The sequence below is a fragment of the Taurulus bubalis genome (genome assembly GCF_910589615.1).
Source record: "Taurulus bubalis genome assembly, chromosome: 8".
NCBI classification, from domain to species: Eukaryota; Metazoa; Chordata; class Actinopteri; order Perciformes; family Cottidae; genus Taurulus; species Taurulus bubalis.
Genome location: NC_136596.1, coordinates 9,596,522 through 9,613,495, shown reverse-complemented (window position 1 = coordinate 9,613,495; position 16,974 = coordinate 9,596,522). Strand labels below are relative to the sequence as shown.

General features: G+C 41.1%; 2 protein-coding genes across 2 annotated transcripts in view; both read right to left on the bottom strand.

Annotated features, from left to right (window-relative positions):
• Positions 1-8,014, bottom strand: part of smtnb (smoothelin b) — a gene marked incomplete at its 5' end in the record, with an annotated part of 44,196 nt that extends 36,182 nt beyond the window's left edge. The window contains one exon of the mRNA XM_079222527.1: positions 7,964-8,014. Within this exon, the coding sequence (XP_079078653.1) occupies positions 7,964-8,014 (51 nt within the window). The remainder of the gene's footprint in view (positions 1-7,963) is intronic.
• Positions 8,015-9,392: 1,378 nt separating this feature from the next.
• Positions 9,393-16,448, bottom strand: trafd1 (TRAF-type zinc finger domain containing 1; the record flags this gene model as incomplete). The annotated part of the gene is made up of 11 exons (XM_079222320.1): positions 9,393-10,485; positions 10,937-10,994; positions 11,143-11,353; positions 12,055-12,193; positions 12,486-12,746; positions 13,802-13,866; positions 13,955-14,269; positions 15,135-15,570; positions 15,674-15,727; positions 16,194-16,329; positions 16,414-16,448. 11 exons carry the CDS (start codon positions 16,446-16,448, stop codon positions 10,447-10,449), a joined length of 1,749 nt encoding a protein of 582 aa, XP_079078446.1. The 3' UTR covers positions 9,393-10,446.
• Positions 16,449-16,974: the final 526 nt, after the last annotated feature.

Sequence of the window (16,974 nt, the reverse complement as noted above, 5' to 3'; positions counted from 1 at the left end):
AGGCCGATACACCACACCCACTCAAAAATGGAAACATAACGAGGACACATGAGAGCCCTGCAAGGTACGAGACTCGTGGATTTCTCAGAAGAGGGAGTTTCAGTCACCTCTATGATGAATAGACAAAGAAACAAATCAGATTCAAGGTTAAAACTCATTGTACTACAGTGCACACTGAGCCTTCATCGTCTCAAAGAAAAAGAGAGCGTACCCGTGAAATAAACAAGCCAGGGAGAAAGAGAGATTACTGCACATGTGGTAGTATGCTCTTTGTGAGTGCAGCTACACGTGTGGGGCGGCTTAACCTTTATTAATAACCGGATGGTAGGCCAGACGTCCAGAGCAGACCTGGGAAAACTGTGTTCCCTTCACACATGAGGTAGCAGGCATAAAGAACGGACGCATGGTGGAACGCATGGTGGAATGCACGTGGGCCAGAGGGGGGTACGGGCATCAACTATGTTCTGTAATGATGCACTGAAGACCGATCTGAACTCACACGTGTTGTGCATGTTACAGACTCAAAGTAGAGTCTTACATTAGTGCAGTTGACCCCACGCTCTTATGGATTAATAAGCACACGTGGTCAACTGCAAAATATTTACCTTTCAAGTTCTGAGGACTTCAAAGTCATTTCCAAACGTGTAGCATTGCTGCATATCTAACTACTCCATCTTGTAATCATCCACAGTAGCAAATATTTAAACCGGGCTCGATCTCTGGTCTCCGTGTTGGCTAAGCTCATGTCAGCCGTCTGCTCCACACATACGGTCCAACCTGAAGGTGTCTCGCCTCAGAGCTGCAGGTCCGGTCACAGAGGTCAGTTGCAGACTGGTCGGGACAAGTCTTGTGAGCTGGCCGCATCAAAAGGGTTTCATATCGGGTCTCATTATTGTGCTACAAACTGCCAGAACAGTACACTACATGTGGACATTACTTAGCATCTTCACTTTCACAACAGTCACCGTTTGTGGGCATTTCACTCTGATCTTTGGTCAAATGTTGAGTTTGGTAGAGCAAAGTCTTCCTTCAATCAAATGATCGGCGGTTCGATACCTGGCTCGATGCGTCTTTGGGAAAGAAACTTACCCTTTTAACATCGGTACCAATTTTCCCCCCAAAGCAGGATCTTTTCTTCACAGCTTCTTTGTTCAACATACTCATCGTACCTTTTCATAGGAAACCCACAGAGAAAGTGAGGTGTCCACAGTTTGTTAGTCCCTCGCGTTCATAAGTAGAAGGTCTGATACAGATTTCAGCAGGAAGGAGCCTTCATAAATAAAGAGATAAGAGAGACTGCATTGGATCCACGGCAGAACCACCGGCTGAACCAAAGCAGTGCGTGACTGTCTCTTTTGGTTAAATGGGGAAAGAGCCAAGAGGAGCGAGGGATGTCCCACAAGAGGAAACAGAGGGGGTGTTTAGAGCACTTTGGGAGGCTTCAGAGCACAAACAGTTTGTTCTAATAGATCCATGAGAGCCGCCATACTGACTCTGAAACTGCACAGTACCTAAAACAAGTCTGACGGATGGACAAAACCAAACAAAAGTTAACAGATCAGCTGTTATTATCTGAAGTATACCCACAACATTAACAACAGTGGTCTGGAAAGCAAAACATCAACATCCGCTGGACGATTTCTTGTAGATCTCAGGAAATGGTTCTTTCCTGAGGGAATCCATTTAGAAAGGACAAACCAAAGTGTTTCTACACTTCTCTCCCTTTTTCTCTTTCATCTGCTTGATGTTAAAAGTGCCATCCTCTCCTAAACCTGTGAAATGTGATACATACATATTATTTACTACTTTAATTCCATATGTAAAACCTTTCGGATCCTGCAGAGTACTGCATGCAGTTTCCTGTATGTATGCATGCCTTTTTTTCTCTTAATAAAAAAGGGCCACACCTTTATTCCAATGTAAAGCCAAAGACTGCTGAACCAGCACCGAAGCCCTGCGATGGCACCTGGAAAGTGAGACTGTGTTTGGGCAAAGCAAATGGTTGCTGAACATTAAAAAGGTGTTTTACTAGCATCTCTGTAATTAAGTGAGTCACAATGTTCTACTCCCCTGATAGAAAAAGCTTCCTTATGTAATCTAAAGTGGACATTAAGATAGTATTAGGTTAAAGTGACATTCATTCTGCATACATCAAACACACAGAATCTGCAATCCTCTACAATTTGATGAGTGAGAAAGGCTGCTGGTATCGGGACATTATAGATAAAGCATGGAGACCACTGAAACAGCAGCCATGAAGTAAATTGTACACATCTGGAAAGTGTTTCTTTAGAGTCTAAAACACCTGGGAAACAATCTAAAACAGCAACTTGTGTGAACGTTTATCACAAAAACAAAACAAAAAACTCCTTAAGCATTTCAACTCGAAATGCTTAAGGAGTTCCAGACCTTTTCCATTTGGCATAATGATGATCCAGACAGATGGAGCTCAGTGATAGAAACTCTCTGCTGGATCACTTAGTTCACACACAGACAAAAACACCAGAGCAGCTTTGACAGCAGAGCCGTCTCATATCTGATGCTTACAAAAATTGGTCCAACCCTCCATTTGCCAAGCTGTGACTCTCCGGCCTCCGTCAGTAACCACAGGTTTTCTCTCGATGCAAGTCACGTCCTGCCGCTGGTTTCACGCTATTCCATTGATCAACAGTCAGAGGTGGTAAACAAAGCTGCACGGCATACTATTTAAGCATCCTTAAAATGATACCTTTGTAAGCGGTCATCTGAATAATGCACATCTTTGATCGCTAGTGATTCATTTCCATAGAACTGCTGGGAAATAAGCATCTCATTGGCCAAGGAGTGTTAGCATATTTGTTCACAAAAACAATAGTTTGAGAAATTGTGAACTGGTTAATTCATAGACAAGCAGTACTGTGCATGGTGCATGGTGTGTGTGTTAAACTGCCACATCATTCTTTTACTAAAAGACAAAACACTGCCTGTTGATTAATGAGCTTATGTTTCCAATGTATCCACTCTAAAATGACAAAACAATACCGAGTATCCTCTTCATTAAAAGGACATACGACCGGCTGAACTCAGTTTTAACTATAAATGTGGAGTAAGGTCTGAACGTGTGCTCCACTTACTCAGAATTATTGTTCCAGAGCAACAAACCACTTAAAGGCCACAGACCAAGAATAGACTTTCACATGTGCATCCTCAGAAAGTTCACCGCTTTTGTCTTCTCATCCCTTCAGCGCCAAAGTGGCTGGCTATTTATAGCAGTATGCAGTAACAGAGGTTTCCTGCTTTATCAAACAAACAAGTGACTCCTTATCTCTCTGCTGCCTGGCCGTGTATTTGGATATTGACAGTCAGAGGCTGAGGTCTGCAGGCTGGAGCGTAGCTGCTCTTGTTGCTGCCATATAGACTCTGCAGTGCTGTCAATGCAGCAGTGCAGATAACTTGGACTGTGTCAATTCAGAAGGACAAATTTCCCCGCATGGGGAACCGTTCACAGCTCATTTCTTCATTGCCTTGTCGCTGACACCATTAAAACTTTGAAATCTGAATGGTGCAAATACCTGTTAGAGCGGTGACCGGCTCATCAGAAAAAGAAGAAACACACAGGTGTGCACTGTAAAGGCTATGCTTGTAGTGAAACACTTTCACAAAAACACCCCGTAAAAATCCACTGAGGTCAAGGGCAGTTCACCAACTGCCAACGTAAACCCAGAAGCAGCAGGTGTCGTCAATGGTCAGGAGCATAAAACTCTTTCTTTTCGTGAGGAGAAAAGAGCAGGGGAGCCATTATCAAAGGAAGATCTGTTGCATGCAGCAGCTTGCATCTCTGCAGCCCCTTTGAAGGCAGAAAGGCCTTTTTCATGATCGTTACCGAGGCTCAGGTTAAGTCTTGCCGAATCCTGCTTCTACAATTTAAGTCTTTCTCTTATGTATTGGCCTGTTAGAATTTTTTTTTTTATTATTCAATTATCATAATAGTTGCCAGTTAATAATCTGAAGACAGAAGACATGATTAAACAAAAACAGCCCTTTGATAACATTTGCTTAAAGTGACAATATAAAAAAAACACAGTATATATATATATATATATATATATATATATATATATATATATATATATATATATATATATATATATATATATATCCCAGACAACAGTTATATAATGGACCATAATTTTTCCGATTTATTTGTTCCTGATGATGAGTCTGACATTTTGGACCATGTCCCCGGGGGGCGAAGAGAACCTGAGAGTCCACAAAACAAATCCATTCTTCCTCTCCGTTGAGCCCTTGTCAATGCACAAAAGGTCCAGAGAGCCATAAAACGAAGTCCCGGGGGTCCAATATATCACAGAGGCTGGACCACAGAGAGAAACTGCCCTTTTTTATACATGTGTGAATGCCTCTCGCTCACCAGGGAAAAGGACGGTCACAGGGCTGGCAAGACTAGTTGCAAATCATGTGAGAGACCTCCAGCATGTGAAATCAGCCCAGTAGGCGCCACGGACGGAAACGTCTCTTGCGGTCACGTCAATTAAAAATGAAAAAAGGCAGACTTGTGCATTAGAATGATCACTAAACTGTAAAATACAATACCATGGCATGCATGTACAGTGACATTTGAGAGCTTTCCGGACTTTTCAGTGCAGTGAGAAGGGTTTCGTAAATAATTAGAAGGGACATCCTGGTGTGGCTGACAGGCGCTCAAAGTCAAACCGTAGTCTGAGCTCAGTGGGCAGGTGCACGAAGCCACAACAACACACACACACCTGCAGGTTTGTCACATGCACACAGGAAACTATTGCCACACAGATTCAGGACGGTAGCACCTGACTTATCAGGTGTCATCATCTCCCAAGCTGGTAATTAGCCGAATCTACTTTTAAGTGGCAGTGGTAGGAGTTGTTTGGCTGGAAAGAGCTGTTCTCCAACTGGCAGCTTTTGTCTTTTTGTGTCCACAGATCTTAAGTATCATTCAGACAGATGACCCGCAACAAACATCCTCTCCAAAAGAAACTGGGACACCAACTGATTATTTCTGGTGATATTTAAATAATTGTGGCGGCCAAGAGAAAAGAAAAATAGTTGCCCTGGTTGCCATGGAGGGGATTAAATGAGCAATATAAAAAGGCAGCCAAGGTTTGAATAGACGTGTAGAGAAGGGATTACTGGCGTTAGAGAGGCCGCCATATGACCCTCTGACTGTTTAGCTCATTAAGTTCAACACAGGCCTGCCGTTTGTGTTCGTTATCCAACTGTTGTTGCATAGAAGCTCCTCCACCCGGCTTTACAAGTTTAATTAAGCCTGGGCATCTCCGAGTGTCCATCATCTTTTACTGGCGTCCTGAAAAAACTATTCTTAAAATTACAAACTCCTCAACAATTCCTGAATATAAAAACCACACAGAATGGAGTTTTATTTTGAACAAAAAAAAACTCAACACAAAAGGCTCCATTTATGTCTCTGTGGAGCTGAATCTAAATTTCTTCACATCCTCAGATGAACTTCTCCGAGTAGCAAGTTAAATCCCAGTTTGCTTCCTCTGAGTTCACTGTGGAAAACTCTGACACTCGAGTCACGGCAACCATCATCAGTGAACATGTGGGATCTCTGTGACCTCGCTGGTTGTCAGTCCCGTGTGAGGGAGGGAAGACACTGAGCTCCATGGATCCGGGGCCGAGGAGAGATGTGGCTCAGTGGCGGGTCGACTGTCAGCGTCACGTGAAGATGAACCCAATGAATTCCAACGTCTGCATGATACGCATTTTATTCTGCTGCTGCGGCAGCAGCTTCCTGAGGCAAAGCTCCCGCAGCGTATACAGGCCACACAAGAAGATTCAGACAAAGATACATTTTGTATAAAACATTACTGGAGATAAAAAGCCAGTCATGGAAACCCTCAGTCATACACACCTGCACATCTGAAGCTCACTTCAATAAAATACCAAATTATAACAAACACAGTATTACGAAACTAAAGAGGTCCAGCCAGCTTGAGATGTCCCCATTCGTTTTACTTCCAAAATGTGTAGTGAACATTTTTAGTCTTTTATATTCATTTCAACTCCCTCTTTCCTGCTTTGCTCCTCTATGAATACACTCAGAAATGTATGATCAAAGCAACCAATAAGTTGAAAGTAAATAATCACGCTGAAGGAAAATAGTATTTCCTTTATATACTTCTGTTCTCCCACTATTATAATAATGTCCCTTGTGATAAAAGTCTGGACTTTAAGTGATTTATGAGGAGAAAGCTCTTGGCCAGACTTTGGGGAAAATAATGATTAAATAAAACAAACCATATCGTTTCTCCCCAGCCTAGTTCCAAAATAAACAGCCTTTTCTTGTCAGGTTTACTGATCGACAAGAACAGAAATCAAAATGGTTTTCTGAGCAGGCCTGTTCTTACCGTACACAGTCTTGGGAAAACAACTGGTAAAGATAAGATAAAATCAGATAGTGTAATTTAATCCTACATGTGGTCAACAACACTATACCACAACAAAAACCATACTGAAGGATAGATGTTTCAGGTACGAGTGTTGCGTATGTGGAACTGTGATTCAGACAAACCCTGTGTAACTATGTCTAAACAGGAACAGGCTGACTCATGCATCCTTGTAAATGTGTCTGTGTTGCAGGTGTCCTGATGCGCATCAGACAGACTGGTGTCTCACCGTCCTCTGCCTCAGGAAATAATGATGACTAATGGGACTGTGAACCAGGAAGTCGTCCTCTTTTTACTTTTCTCTTTACGTATCAATGTTGATGTGTTGCACACATTGACTGGCATACCGTCTAGTCTAGACTAATGATCAAGACGTAGTTCATCATTGTGACTCACCTACAAGTGACATGAACACGACTTCCTTACACTATCTTGTAGTGGAGGTATATCTGATATGCGTCATCGTAAATCAAGGTTTACTGGAGTCAGTTCCGGCTACCGCTATTGTTTTCTTCATGGATCAATCTGAAATTAATTATTTGATTGATCCATAGTACAGAAACTAGAGATTTTAAATTTAAAATGATATGAAATGAGAATGACTTAAACCGTTGATTATCACAATGGTTGGCAAAGTTTTAGTCTCTGTCAGAGCAACAGCTGCAATAACACACTGAAACTCACCACTCAACTGACTTCTCACAGTCAGACACACTGAATTAGATTTGCAACTGACAATTGTATTCATCTGCTTATTTATTCTATGAAGTGTCAAAAATAATGGTGAAAAATGCCTATTAAAATATCCTAAACCCAAACTCAAATGTCTCTCTGTCCAATCAACGGTCACCATACAAACAAGGATACTGACACTAATAGTTAGCACACAGAGCAACAAAAAGCACTTTATGTGTGCAGACCATGTCAGGATTATCAGAAGTGAAAAAATGAATATAATAAATGAAATTAACATGTGGACTGCCCTTGAATCCAGCTGTTATGTTGCACTACAATATGTAAAGTTAGGCCTCGTAACAGTAACAGAACTATAATTATAAGAAATGTATTTTCCTTATGGAGGAACCTCCAGTATGAAACAACTTAATATGAGGTGTGCAAAGTATTTAGGTCGATAATGCTCAGCTGAGTTGGATCCCTGACTGCTGAGTGCTCTATGGACCTCAGGTATAGGGTATACCCTAAGGACCCTAAGGTATAGGGTCCCCTCAGAGGTCACCTGAGAGGTATAGGGTCCCCTCAGAGGTCACCTGAGAGGTATAGGGTCCCCTCAGAGGTCACCTGAGAGGTATAGGGTCCCCTCAGAGGTCACCTGAGCGGTATAGGGTCCCCTCAGAGGTCACCTGAGCGGTATAGGGTCCCCTCAGAGGTCACCTGAGCGGTATAGGGTCCCCTCAGAGGTCACCTGAGCGGTAGCAGGGTCCCCTCAGAGGTCACCTGAGCGGTAGCAGGGTCCCCTCAGAAGTCACCTTTCATGAGCAGTGAGCATCTCATCCACTCACCAGGGCTCGGAGAGACGATTCATCCAGCGCCGAGTAACTCTCCACGGACATCTTGGTCTTCCTCGTCGTGCTCAGGTGAAACGAGGTCTGGGTAGCGAGTCTCGGTGCGATCGGTCAGCGCGTGTCTGCCACCTGCACGACTTGTTGCTGCTTCTGTGTCTGAAATGTGTCCCAAAAAGTCGGCGCAGGTAGAATCAGATATTTCCTTTAACAAAAGTAAACCCGTGTCCCGCTGACGCAGAGCATAATTCGGTCCTGTTTTCTCGTCTCTATCAAGTCGTCCTGAAAGCAGAAAGTGGCCCACACACTCTCTCACAAGGAGACGTTGGCAGCTTTTTGAACCGAGGATTCCCACTGAAAGGTGTAAGCCCCGCCCCTCTGTGTCGCCGGCTTCTCCCGGCGCTCATTCAAAGCGCGCCGCTGTAAGGGGAGCCGGGAAACAGCGTCTTGTATAGGGGGCGATTAGTGCCACTGAAGGCCAATGTGTGGAAACACTTAAAAGCATTATCATTCTTAACATTTTCAAAAAAGTATATACACTGTTTGACATTTTTCACCAATAGCCATTCAGTGTATTTACATTCCGTAGTTACCTCTCTATATATAGTAGTGTTCATTGTTTTTGTAAATTCCTCTGGAAATGAACTGCTTATAAACTCAACCCAACTAAGTAACAGTCTGAAAATGTCTCTAATTTCCCTATAATTAATACCAGATTCTTTCTGGGAAACGTTCTAGAAAACTATAAGGAAATGATGAACCTGGTAAACAACGCAACAGCACTTCATCTCCTTATAAGAAGGTCTAAAAGCTGGTTTAAATCCATGAGGCAAGGAATAAACTTCTGGTGGGAAAATACTGAATACTGTTATTGTATTGTCCTCAAAGTATTCAAAATTACTGCTGAAGACTTACTAATTTAAAAAGGCAACAGCTTTGATGATTTAGGTTTTACTATGTTGTGTACTACTTTAGATGACTTCTACTTTAAAATGCATTGATGCTAATTGCATTCCCATAGTTTCCTTTTTCAGACAACACCTATTCATTGGCCACACACAAAAAAATCCTACATAATAGATATGCGCTATTTTTTCACACACTAACAGAGCTTTAAGGTTCAGGTTTATTCCAATCTTCTTGAAATTCAGGATTAACACAAACATACGCTTGATCCAATGTGACTGAAAAAGTCCCCATTTCCACATCACATACATTAGAAATAGCAGCATTGTTGTTAGAGCTCTTTCTGCTCCTCTGTGGCTCTTCTCCCCTCTCATCAGGGGCACCAGATATGACAGGAATAAAACAATGATAAGTCAGTCTTACTTCTATGCAGAGCTTTGGTATGATGACTGGTAAACTGAGGTGTATAAAGAGGTATGAAACCACACAGACAGAAAACAAGCTGGAGCCATGTATCTCCTCATCACACATTTAATAGCTACACACGACAAAGAGCATCAAGACAGTTGTTCTTAAAAAGAATAGTCAGCCATGTGGCGTGAGAGCCCACAGTCAAACCAAACACCACAGCAGGAGATTGCACTGATTACTTGCTCCTCAATACTTGGGGTTGATTATCAGATGTTAATCAGGAAAACACTCTGGGTCTGTCTTTAGTTACAAGGTCTCAACCATCTGTGGCACAAGGTTGTCTATCTTATATGTATTGCTGAAGTGGACCCTATGTTACACACAAAATACATCTTATCAATCTTAAATCCTATGCAGAGGTGCTGCACAGAACACATTTCATACTACTTCAAAAAGGAGATTGGACAGGAGACACTGCTTCAAAAGCCACCTCATCGTAACACCACATATATAGTTCTACAGTTATGATTAAAAAAAAAAAAATCAAAATATTACTGAAGAGTATTAAAGACAAATGTTCAACAGTATAAAAAGACAAATGTTCAATTATACAGGGTTCCTTTTTTTTTAAATGGTCAAAGATGCATACTATTATCAAATCTGTTCCCAAAGCCCTTTTTTAACAAAATAATCTATCAAAGTGCTTTAGGTTACATAACGATTCAGAAACTAACAGGAACACTGAAAGACCCTGAAAGAACTGGCAAACAGGGGTGAAAACAAAATGTCCTTGGCTGACGTAACACGGTGGAGATTAAGTTAGACAAATGCACACCGACAAAGTCATGTGTCTGATGTTCTCAAATGAGCAAGGACACGACTTTTACAGTAAAAAAAAAAAAAATCTAATCAAATTCAGCTGTTAAGGCTGGATGTTAGACATACAAACATTTGAAAAAAAAAATCTTGAAGTAAAGCAGAATATGCATTTATTAAACCAAATTACTTAGACTTTAATAGTAAAACTCATTAAAATATAAACTGCAAGATAACTAATACTCACACAGGCACTTATCAGATAGGTATATGTTTTGTTTTCATAAGTGTGCAAGAAGATAAATGAAAGCCGAGCAGGAGATTTGGTTTTTGTTTTTCTCCACATGCTCTCACTCTTCCTGCTGCTCTTCATTCTGCTTCTTGGGCAACTGGAAAAAATACAATGGAAGAATGTGTTGAGTGGCCTTAAAAAGGTCAAATCCACAATTAAGCAGACTTTACACTGTGATACTTTAATTATACTGTGAGAACAATGTTACAGAAATGATACATTTCTCTATTACAAGTCCTTAAATGACGGGGCAGCAGCACAACCATTTACATTACAGTAAAACTGTTCTCTTTCTCATGGAAATGTTTGAATACATTTTATTTACCCTTGTTTTTCAATTAATTAATCTTTTTCTGATAAATTTGAATGATTTAAGTGTTAAAACGTTTCTCTCCCACTGTATAAAAACTACCATTACAAAGTGCTTTACAAACGAGGACAAACTTAAGATAGCAGGAGCCTAGTGTGTATAATGTTAGTGAAGGTAGTCACTCCCAAGGTACAAACAAAAATCAATACACTCTTTTTTAAAGAAACTTGAGGTGTACCTTTGTCAATGAATTTCTTCCGTTTCCTCTCCCTTCTTTATTTTCTGGTAGATGTACTCTGGTGGACAAAACACATTAAAATCAGAAAATGAATAACATTCTCCACTATATTATTTATTAAAAAAAAGGCACAAATCATAGTAAAGCTAAAGTGACTCAAATCAAATTACAAAATGAGACTCCATCAACTTGACAACTGCTTTTACCCCTTTAGAGATGTCGAGCCAGACGTCTCAGTGTCACAGAAAGATGAATGAGCTCCCTCTGCTTCCATGCCCTGCTGAGGTCGGCTTTTTACAGAAGCGTCGCAGTTGGACGTCTTCCTTTGACTTGGTTGTCCAATGTAACCTCTCTGCCAGTCCATTGGGTTTAGTCCTGGTGTCTCTCTGTCTCCAAAGTTCACATCCGAGAAGTCGGCTATTTGTGGAACAGGACACACACAATGTGTGTCATTAAACCCAAATGAACCCTAGACACAACAATAAAGCCTCCGAAGACAATAGGCACACAAACCAGCTCTGCACATGTACTGTTTGTTAAAGTGGACATATCATGACAAACCCATTTCTTTTTTTTAGTGCACCTACATTTGTGTTTCTCGAGTGCCTACCAACCCACAAACTGTGACATAAGATAAACACATACAGTTCGTTTGCCGGCTGCCTTAATCAGAAAACATGTGATTCAACAAGCCATTCAGGTTTGGCATTCCCCTTCTTCTGTCACGTGCAGGCTCATTAGAATATACTGAGAACTGAATATCTCACCTAGGGCTTGATAACTTTGCAAAGGTGCATCATATCCTTCCTCACAAGCCAGTCAGAGCTTCTGGAGGAGTGTTTCAGACAGACGTTCAATACAGGTATATTCACACAGTGTGAGAAAAATAATGTCATGTCTTTATAATGTTCTTTGAACATTAAAGCATGTAAATATGTTTTAGTAGAAACCCAAAATATAAGTGGGAACCTAAAAATGAGCATGACATGTCTCCTTTAACAGAGAGATGTTGACTGTTTTCATGTCATCGTGAGTGGAGGTGTTGAATAGAATGCTAAATACCTTTTCTATTATCAAATATGTGCAAGTTTTTGTAGTATTCAAAATAAATACAATACCTTGGGGATTCATTCTCCTTTGAAAGTCGGAAGACATCTGACCAAAGGCGTCTTTGGTAGGGCTCAGTGGTTTTTTGAAGGATGCTTTTGTTAGATTATTCAGTGGGTGAGCAGCCTGAGGACGCATATCACATTTGTCCTGGATATAAAGAACACAGAATAAATCGCCCATTAGGCAATTAAAGTACTGTTGATTTCCTTTTTTTCCCCACTCATGAACACATATTCAGAAGTGATCTCTACAGATTGGTTGTTCAGGTCATAATGTGGAAATCTCTATGGAAGATATAGTTGAATTATGTTTAAATAAAATAGGACCGTCACATTTCTAAGCATTACTACAACAGGTCAAAATACTTTCCTTTCCTCAAGGCAACTAAATAAAGTACTTCACTCCGACTTGTGACATTTCAACTTGATTACTGACATACCTGGTGGTGAAAGACGACAGCCTCCTCCAGAGCAACGCCACAGAATTCACATGGAATGACCACATCGCCCTCTAGAGGACTGGCTGGAGGACTGTAGGAGGCCGGGGACACTGACCGAGGGAAAGTGGGGATGTTTGAAGCGAGTGTGTCGGGGATGTTGTGCATCAGCCCTGAAGCATTTCTGCTCATCCGGTCTTCTTTAGGTGGAGACAAGGGCTGCTTGCTGTAAGATGCAAAGGCAGAAGCAGGGCTGCATCCAGTCTGAAACAAAGAAGAAAGGTCAGCTGCTAAAATCTCTGATCAAATATTCATGCCCCCAACTAGATGGAGATGAATGCCTCTTGTTCAAACTATAAGGCTGAAACTGCACTGTGAACCGTCAGAAACCAAAAGATACAGAAGGGTACGGTATGCAACTGTTTGCATCCCATGTGATCTCTGACTGGATCTGAGAGTTTTATACTGATTCGATTTGTGCATACACAGATTTATTTCTCAATTCTAATTGGAAGTGAGAGAGCCCGTGAACAGGTTGCAGAAGAAAAACATAATGCACCACGACAAAGTAAGTCACAGCAATTGTAAGGCAACTTCAAACTGATAGTGGGGATTGGAATCACATTAGGCATTGCATGCAGGGTGAGCAGGGTCTGTTGGACTGGTTATATCTGACACGTATGTCAGGTTCCGGTTGTATTTTTACATTTTTGTCGTGTCATAATGCATGCAGATATGATGCACTGACCTGGAATTACAAAACTGTCTGCCCTCCTTTTCTCCAGTGATGCGTAACAGAGTACATCAGCTGTGTAGGTTTTACTTCTAACACATAATGTGTGTTTTACTTGAATGTGGACATGAATTCTCAAAGGAGAACTAGCATTAGATTACGATGTTAGTGCATCATTTATAACAGGATCTTTAGTCCCAAAAACAAAGTTGTCCATCGGTTACCGGACTAAAAACGCTCACTACCTGATGGACAGATAATATCCTTTTCTCTATATTTAAAGTATCAGTATCATTTAAAGTATCAGTCTATATAAAATGTAACACTCAAGTCTTTTTTAGGCCACTCAATTTATTGTGAATGTAGGGCTTATGTCCACATCAAGATTCTGTCAACTGGTTTGTAGGCGTTAGTACGTTTAGATCCCACCATGCCTCAGTCACGGTGGGACGGTGGGGAATTTCAGGGATCCTTGTCAAAAATGTTTGTCTAAATTCATATCATCCAATATCGGAATGAGCAGACACTAACAGAAACATGAGTCCGATCAACACTTTAACTAAAAGGATCAAATCAAATTTCTAACCTGATGCAAAATGAGGTCCTCTTCGGGAAACAGTTCTTCGCAAAACTCACAAGGAAGCATGGTATCTGTAAAAAATAATTTAAAATCAATAAAAAAAAAAAAAAACGGACAAAAAAACACTACTTAAAAGTATTCCAATCTTCTGCAATTTACCTGCTTGGTCGTGTTCCTGGACTGCACTCGTGCTTGTACTTGTACTTGTAGTGAAGTTTGGGTAGTTGTTGTTTGGTGGAGAAAGTGGAGAGTTTACAGAGGTGTTAGAAGTCTTCCCAATCTTGTGGTCCCAGATACCACTCCACAGGTTTCCCTCTACGCCTCCAGCCACCGATGCTGCATCACTCTGCAGGCTTAGAGCCAACATGTAGTCCAGGCCTGATGAATCCTCATTCAGTGTGAGCTCACTCTGTGGCCACGCACTGATGCCGCTGCTACTGCTGCTGGTGGTCCGGAAATCACTCTGCTCCATCACTAGAAGAAATAGAAAAAATAGTTTTAACTGCAACTACAAGTTTGGAAATGGGAGCTAAAGATATTCCAATGTTTTAGGATTTGTTCCGTTTAATCTTTATCATAAACCCATATTGTTAAACCCATAATTTTCTGTGTGTATTATTGCTGATTAGTCAAACCCAAACATGTGAATACACAAAATAAAGGCTTGCGACACGCAATGTGATCTTTGGGCATTAGCAAAAACCTCTCGAAATGCACCTGTAAAGATCATTTCCAGGTGCATCTAGCGCATATCTTTTGCCGACATATATTTAATACAGATGGTATACATAAAGAAAAAGTTGACAGTAACATTTTCATAGAGATATTTGTGTGCGTTACAAACTGTTTGAGTGATTTTCAAAATGTAAGATGTAAAGACCATGTCAAATTTGGCGACGCTATAGAAGAATTGGAAGTTAAAAAAGGTACTTGGAGCTATGTTTTAACATACGGGTGGCAGTAAAAAAAAAAGTGCAACAGGGTGCCCTCAAAGTCAGTAGAGAAAACGTCTAGCAAAAGATGTATATAACCAATGCATACTTTAAAATATTGATCAAAATCTGTTAAGAAATGTTTTATGGGGAAGGAAATGCATTCACCGTGTCTGTTACACTTTGTGGATAAACACAATGTGCTTTGATAATAAACACTGGATATGAACATACTTTTGTTTGTTTACAATACAACCCCATAGAGCACCTTTACATTGCTTTTAAAAGCTACATTGGTATGCGTTTGGCCCATATATGATTACATACTCAAAAAAAACAATTAACCCTGGTGAAAACATTCTTACCAACAGAAAATGTAATAATCAATAGGTCAGTAATATACTCACTTTGGCTAAAAGTGTTTCTCGAGGCAGTATTCTTCCAGTCTGCTGGGCCTTGAGGTCCCCTGGAAGTGTAATATTCTCTGGGATCAAATGGCCGGGGAAAGGCCTGTTGTTCTGCTGCACTGATGTTATTATTCTTTGGGCCTCTCTCTTGGTCTCTCAGGAGGTTTCGGATGGAGTGCGCTTCAAACCACGGCCCTGGAGGCTGTGGTTCTACTGGACTGCGACTCGTCCGACTGTTGTTCCTCTCTTCGGGTGGTGTAAGGCTTCCACACAAGATAGGATGCACAGCTTGTTCCCTCAACATTACATTGCACTTGCAGTGTACGCAGGGCTCGGTGCGTGTGCCACAATAATCTTCATGTTCTTTGGACTGACTGAAAACAATCTCCAGTTCACAGAATTGGCACGGGACCAGACGCTGAGAACATTCAGAGCTCTGAAAGAAACAACAATCGTGAAGAAACACAATTTGATGATTTAATGAAGATGGCGGAATATTAGCGTTATCAACAGGGAAGAGAAAGGCTCTTCAGAAGTACCTGGTGAACATCAATATGATTCTTCTCAATCTTCAAACCACACTTGCATGTAATCTGAAATCAAAAAAAATGTTACACAGTTGATAAGCCAGTATCATTGGAATGAGGATTTGAGGTTGCTGATGATTGCAGTATGTGCTTGCTCAGACAAGATTTTACACAGTCCCAGAGGCTGCTTTAGCCAGTATATAGTTAGCGTGTGACAAACAGCATCTGTAACTGATATTGACAATATATGTACATTTCTTTCATAAGAACTGCTCCACACAGTTGGGTGTTTTCCTGCCCTGCTCTCACCGCATAGACACTCACTCAAAACAAACAACAAGCAACCTTTTACTCCCTAGGCACAACAATCACAAAAGTCACATGTTCACATAGCTGTTAAGCGGTTTAATGATCAGCTGTTCCAGACTATGCAGATAACACACATTGTCCACGTTTCGGTAATGGGCCTACTCCTTAAAACAGCATACATCTATTGAAGGAATTCAAGTTTCCAGTATTGCTGTTATTTTACCTGAGTATGCTCCTGCTGTTTGTGCTCCAGCAGCTCTGACCGGGGCACTGGCTCCTGGCACACATCACACAATGCAATGTTTCTTCGGCAGTGGATCTCATGGGTAGTAAAATTAGCCTCTGGAATGTCATGTTTGCTAAAACGGGAAAGAAAATTATTAAAAGCCTGTTTTCACCTCCATATCAAATTGACCCATCACTTGCAACTTATTCATACATACCAATTGCCACAGAACTGTGTATTTTCATCTGCCATGACTTAACCGAAGCCTGTGGAAAAGGTTTAACGTTAGTTACTAATGACATGAAAGGAGAAACGTGACACTTAACTTAGCTCTAGTTGAGTGATCGTTCTGTACATTACTCGTTAACGTCCATGTTTGTAGCTATGTCATTTTAGATTAATCAAGATTAGTTCAACGAGTTGCACTTAAGAGTTTCGATGACGTCTAAGCTACTTAATATAATCGGCACCAACATCTGTTTCCTGGACTAATTTGAATGACCAGGACTAATGTGAAGCGTACAGAGAGCTCACTGTCGCTAGCTTAATGGTTGACAGCTCACCCAGCGTTTCCAGGCAGGTAGCTAATGTTAGCAAACAACGATCGTCTGGATTTACAAGGAGATTCCCCGTCAACACAAACTGTTAGTCAACAAGCATCTCGAACCACCTCAACAAGTTGGACAATGTGATCCGTGTTGCCGTTGGCGAGCTACGTAACGTTAAATACCCGCTTAGCAACTCCCACGTAGCATTAATTTAGCTAACCTAAGAACGT